Source organism: Garra rufa, chromosome 6 (assembly GCF_049309525.1).
Source record: "Garra rufa chromosome 6, GarRuf1.0, whole genome shotgun sequence".
Lineage (NCBI taxonomy): Eukaryota > Metazoa > Chordata > Actinopteri > Cypriniformes > Cyprinidae > Garra > Garra rufa.
Window position 1 is genome coordinate 2,450,248 of NC_133366.1, and position 5,942 is coordinate 2,456,189.

The 5,942-nt window shown below is 43.2% G+C and overlaps 1 protein-coding gene across 1 annotated transcript; it reads left to right on the top strand.

Moving 5' to 3' along the window:
• Positions 1-3,083: 3,083 nt before the first annotated feature.
• ears2 (glutamyl-tRNA synthetase 2, mitochondrial) lies at positions 3,084-5,936 on the top strand. The gene is made up of 4 exons (XM_073841668.1): positions 3,084-3,426; positions 3,586-3,741; positions 5,142-5,331; positions 5,415-5,936. Exons 1-4 carry the CDS (start codon positions 3,261-3,263, stop codon positions 5,932-5,934), a joined length of 1,032 nt encoding a protein of 343 aa, XP_073697769.1. The 5' UTR covers positions 3,084-3,260; the 3' UTR covers positions 5,935-5,936.
• The last annotated feature ends 6 nt before the right edge of the window (positions 5,937-5,942 follow it).

Below are 5,942 nucleotides of genomic sequence, written 5' to 3' on the forward strand. Positions count from 1 at the left end.
GCGCTGATGTACACAGCCGTTTATGTATTTCTTTGTGTCATGATTGACAGGTTCACATGAACACCCTCAAGTTTCCTTGAGTTTCACATAAACCCAGAGGCGTACAACTGCTTTCCTGTATGGTCACGTGCACATTCAGTAATTCAGCAGTCATGCATGTAAGCTGTATATTGGTAAAGTGTTAGCGATATGGTATATTCATACTTCCAGTCATGTGTTTAACATGCAAGACGATCACTGTCTAATTTCTCAACGATGTGTCCGAAATGAGGAAGCGCCGGACAGGTTTCTATCTCATCATGCCGCACGTGGCCTAACGGTTAGAGAGTTGGACTTGTAATCCAAAGGTTGCAGGTTCGGGTCTCAGGTCCGGCAGGGATTGTAGGTGGAGGGAGTGAATGTACAGCACTCTCTCCACCCTCAATACCACGACTGAGGTGAGTCCCTTGAGCAAGGCACCGAACCCCCAGCTGCTCCCCGGGCGCCACAGCATTGACTGCACACTGCTCACTACTTGTGTTCACTACTGTGTGTGTTCACTACTGTGTGTGTTCACTTGGATGGGTTAAATGCAGAGCACAAATTCCTAGTATGGGTCACCATACTTGGCCTCACGTCACCTCCTTTCCTTTCCTAAGGTGAAGGTTCTCCAGAAAGACACTGAAAGTGAAGTTAAAATGAGCCTGAAATCCGGTGTGGCACGCAGCGGACCGGCTCTGTGTGTCGAGTTCACTAGAGGATACTCGCAGCGGATGGGGAGCGTATGTGACCCGCTAACTCACATGAGCCTGCTCTCATCGGGTCACACTAGACCACATGAAACACCATGCGTGAAAGCACAGAAACCATGCTGGAGCCCACTGGTTTTCATTACAAGGGCAGAAAAAAAAAAACCTTTGCAATATGTGTTTTGTTAAACCTAACCCTTAGTTTGTTTGTTTTTTTAAGAGGAAAGGAGCAGATACAGGTTTGCAGCAACTTGAGGGGGATTAAATAATGACAGAATTATTATTTTGGGGTTAAATTAGTCTTTTGCACTATTGTCCTACAATTTTTTACGATTGCTAAGGCACGATTTTAAAAACACGGCTCATTTTGTCAAAACCCTACACACAATTCCCACATCTACGTACACAAGTAGCAGAACATCTCAGATCTTTTGCAAAATGAAGCACTTCATTCATAACTGTACAATAATTTACCAAACGCCAGTTCTGGTACCGTATGCCACACACATGGTTCAGTCAGATTCTGTTTGAACCACTTTCACGCCGCTGTGCTCAATCTTAAACACTTGGAACATTTCTACTTTTCTAATAATACACTCTGGGTTCGATTTATTTTCCTTTTTTTTTTGAGATATTGTTAAGGAACTTGAATATATTGACCAAACACAACACACAAGACAAGTACTGCACCTTGATAAAAGTATTTATTTCTCACCACGTTGTAAAACCCTTTAGTACATCATTGCATTTAGGCTGCATTTTGCACTGAAAATCAGAACATATTCTAAATACAATATAGTACATAACTATTGTGGAGACAAAACAACAAACAAAAACACCTTAGCATCATCTCTTCATGTAGCTGGATTTTGTCCACATTACAGCCCATGTCCTCCCTCACAAGACAGCAAAGGAAGAATCTTCTCGAATGGCGACTCCATCCTCCAGGCGAGATTCTGCTTCTATTGGGTCACCCAGGAGCTCCAATGAGGGTCTGAGATCACAAACCGTCCACTGCCGTGTGGAAGAGAAAAAGGAAAAGAAGGGAGAGTGTTGTGGAAGGTACTGTAATAATGGAGCAAGTTTCTGGTTGCATTAGTTAAATACTTAGTCTGTCTAAAAATGTGAGTATGTGGTCTGTATTGTAAGGACCTATTTCGTCATACCAGTGAAGGAGCCCATTCAATGTGATTGCAGCTTATATAGTGATGTTCCCACAGCGTTGGACATTCAAAATAGCTCTGTGGCCGAAGATGTTTCTCCCTATTCCTCTCCCTCTTACTGCAACACTGCCGTTCAGTTTTGTTGAAAACAACAATCCACCTGTTGCCTTTTTATAGTGCTTACACCTTGATTGTTGAGTTTACAGTTAAGCACCGAAGAGTCTTAGTTCATACATGTAGTATTTTGGAAAGCAGTGCCTTAAAATGGCAAAGAAGTGACATCATGTTAGATTTTTGTGTCTAATGTAGAGAAGTGTGTTTAGTGTCTTGCAAAACAAGGTGTGTAGTGTTTTGCAAAAAGTGTGATGCTGAGAATGTGCTTATAGTTGTGTAGATCTGGGCTGAGGTTTTGCGCCTTAGGTTTTTAGGTTTCGCTAACTGTGTGTTATTTTTAATTGTAGTGTGCACTGTAATACTGTAAATTTGCTTTGACAACCCGTCTTGTTGAAAGCGCTGTGTAAATAAAAGTGATTGATTGACTGACTGATTGACTTCTCTAGTCAGATTTCTTATGTGTGACTCACTTGAAAATGTGAACCACAAGCTCAGTTGTGTGGGAAAAATAAATTCAGTGACACCAAATAGAAATACTTCTGGCTTCTTTGACAAAAAAAAAACAAACAACAAAACTTTTGCACAAAAAAGCTGTCGAAGTCTCCCAGTAAATCACACACTAATCTCAGTAACAACATTTCACCCAGCTGCTCCTTTTGTCACCAGTTTGATGAAACACTTACTCGCTTACTTTGGAACTGTGTTCATTACGAAGAGTTCATTATCTTTGAAAACACACCCTTTTTAAAGTTTAAAATAAAGTCATTATTAATTATTGCAAAATGTCACATTTATACACGTAAATTGTCAACAACAAAAAAGTATCTCTGAGAAAGATGGGCCTGTTTGAAGTCTTTGTAAGACTAAAAATCTAACTCTGCCTGTAAGACACTTCAATGGTGTAAAACACGCTAACAGATTATGCTTTAGTACTATTGTAAGCTTCGTTTTTAACCGTCTTCGCGCTTGTAAACGTCATTTTGTTTTTGCATAATATCGGAGGTGTTTGTGAGCCGCAGTGCCCTCTGGAGGAGCAGACAGATATTACTATTGACAGACAGGACCTTGACTCGTTTTGCAGTGACATTGGCATCAAATGCGTGAAAACATTTCTGTGGATTCTGTCATCTGAAGCAGACCTTACTGTGCGTGTGCGTAAAACATGATTAGTTTTATGAAATGTTTCGGCCAGTGGTGCGCGTGACATGAGAGACTTTTGTTTCAAACTGGTGTAAAGCAGGAAGTGAAGCAGCGGATGTTCTCCGGTAGTCTGTGCTGTTTGAGAGCGAGTTCTCGGTATGGATTGGTGAAAATGTTCGGCTGTGTTTTGAGGAAGATGTGCTGGATGAGAAACGGCGCGCGCAGAGGCGTGTGCACGAAACAACCCGCGCCGCGCGTCCGATTCGCTCCGAGTCCCACAGGTAAAACACAACAGATGGACAAAACACTAAAATGAAATGAATGACCTATACATACAGACACACACACAGGCATGACACGAACCACGCTGCTTCTAAAGCCTTGTGTTGGTGGTGATGCTGTGTAGACTCGGTTAACTGTTGTCGTGTCGTGATGTTCAGGGTTTCTGCATCTCGGAGGTCTCCGCACGGCTCTCTATAACTATCTGTTCGCCAAGCAGCGCGGAGGTGTGTTTATCCTGCGGCTGGAGGACACGGACCGGACGCGGTTAGTACCGGGAGCCGCTGATGCCATAGAAGACATGCTGGAGTGGGCAGGTGTGTGTGTGTGTGTGTGTGTGTACCATATATATATATATATATATATATATATATATATATATTATGTGTGTGTGTGTGTGTGTGTCCTCACTGACAGGGTTGCCAGGTCCCAGATAAATTTCCAGCCCAAAGCTTACTCAAAACCCACCTAGAAGGAATGAAAACTAGCCCATTTTTTGCCCTGTCCAATCAAGGCCAACAGCAGCTTTATTTCATAAATGCCCTTTAAAATAAACATGTTATATGTTTAGAATTTTAGCACAACTTTTTTTGTATGTAGTATGTGAATATGAAATTACTTAATCTCTATATTTTTTCTTTTTTTAACCCTTTTATTTATATTAGTTTTCATAACATTTCATAATACGTTTTTTGGCACTTTTTCAAAATAAAATCAAAAATATTGTTCAGAAATAATTGACAATTTTTCATATCATATGAATATAAATATAAAAATAATAAAATATAAATATATAAATAATCCACATGCCAATACAAACCATACAAACAGGCAGTCCATCTCATGAACATTTGATCGTGGAACATACAACACTATACACTCTTTATTCATTTTTCCGTTATTTATTTAAAGCACATACTTACTTCCATTCAAATGTCTTTGCTATTTTTGCACATTGTCTGTCTTGTATACTTGTATATTGTTCTTTTTATAATATGTTTCGTCTTGTCACTGTCATTCTGTAGCACTGTGGAGCTTCTGTCACTAAAACAAATTCCTAGTGTGTGTAAACATACCTGGCAATAAAGCTCATTCTGATTCTGATTCAAAGTAATATTTAAAAAGGCCATCTTTAAACAAAACCTTTGCATTAAATAGACAGCCCACACTTAAATTTTGCAAATCAAGTAAAAGCAATTACACAAAAGAATATGAGGAGTAGCAAAACTTACATGATTGAACCGGAAACAAAGTTGCTCAATCAGGGCTCCAAAGTTATTTGCAGAGGTGTTAATGCAGCACCATGCTTCCCTCTTCCAAACAAATCTAAGTTCTTCTGCTCTTCTACCTGCTGAAATCACTTGGGGTTAGCACTCCAGCGCCCCCTAGAGGAGGGTAGGAAAAAAACAAGAGTACCAGCGCAGTATTACGGTTCATATTATTCGATTTAAAAACAGTCAACCCTTTTAGATTTACTGTAAATATATATTGTGAGAGTGTGTGTGTGTGTGGATAAAGCTGAAAATGGAGATGTGTGAAAATACAGTTTACATTCTGTGTCACAGAATTTATACGTGCATATTCATTTAATTATTATTGTTCGGTGAAAAGTTGTAGGTGGAGAACACGTTTGACTATTTGAAGATGCAGAGCAGTCAGTTTACAGAAATAAACGCTCAGCGCTCGTGCGAATCTTCTGCCTCTGTGTGTTTTACAGGCATCCCGCCGGACGAAAGCAGCCGCAGAGGAGGGGATTACGGGCCGTACGTTCAGTCGGAGCGGCTGCCGCTCTACTCGCAGGCGGCCTCATCTCTGCTGCGGACGGGACACGCCTACTACTGCTTCTGCTCCAATCAGAGGCTGGATCTGCTGAAGAGAGAGGCGCAGCGGAGCGGACACGTACCGCGGTAAACACCGACTGGGATTATCGCCGGAGAGCGGCACGCGCTTCAGTTAGAAAGTCTCGCTTAAGAAAATGTCTCACCCTCAGGTACGATAATCGGTGTCGACGGCTGCGGCCGGAGCAGGTGCGGCAGAAACTGGCTGAGGGAGTCCCTCACGCGGTCCGCTTCAAGCTGGACGCCGGCGCAGAGCCCTTCCGGGACCAGATCTTCGGCTGGACGCGGCACGATGTGGCGGCGGTGGAGGGAGATCCGGTCATCCTGAAGGCGGACGGCTTCCCCACGTACCACCTGGCCAACGTAGTGGACGACCATCACATGCGGGTCAGTCACGTGCTGCGCGGCTCCGAGTGGCTGATCTCCACCGTCAAACACCTGCAGCTGTTCCGCGCCCTGAGCTGGACGCCGCCCGCATACGCGCACCTGCCCCTGCTGCTCAACCGCGACGGCAGCAAACTGTCCAAACGACAGGGAGACATCTTCATCCAGCGCTTCCGAGAGCGGGGCGTTCTGCCCGAGGCCCTGCTGGACATCGTCACTCACGCCGGCTCCGGGTTCGACAGTGAGTGCCGAGCTGACGCCGTACTCCCGATCGAATCGCTAGATTAGCACCCGCT

What these genes read in the sequence shown, in the direction of transcription:
- ears2 (XM_073841668.1), top strand. Translation starts at nt 3,261, where the DNA reads ATGTTCTCCGGTAGTCTGTGCTGTTTGAGAGCGAGTTCTCGGTATGGA. An exon ending in ATTCGCTCCGAGTCCCACAG is followed by an intron (nt 3,427 to 3,585) that starts GTAAAACACAAC and finishes CGTGATGTTCAG; the next exon opens with GGTTTCTGCATCTCGGAGGT. An exon ending in AGACATGCTGGAGTGGGCAG is followed by an intron (nt 3,742 to 5,141) that starts GTGTGTGTGTGT and finishes TGTGTTTTACAG; the next exon opens with GCATCCCGCCGGACGAAAGC.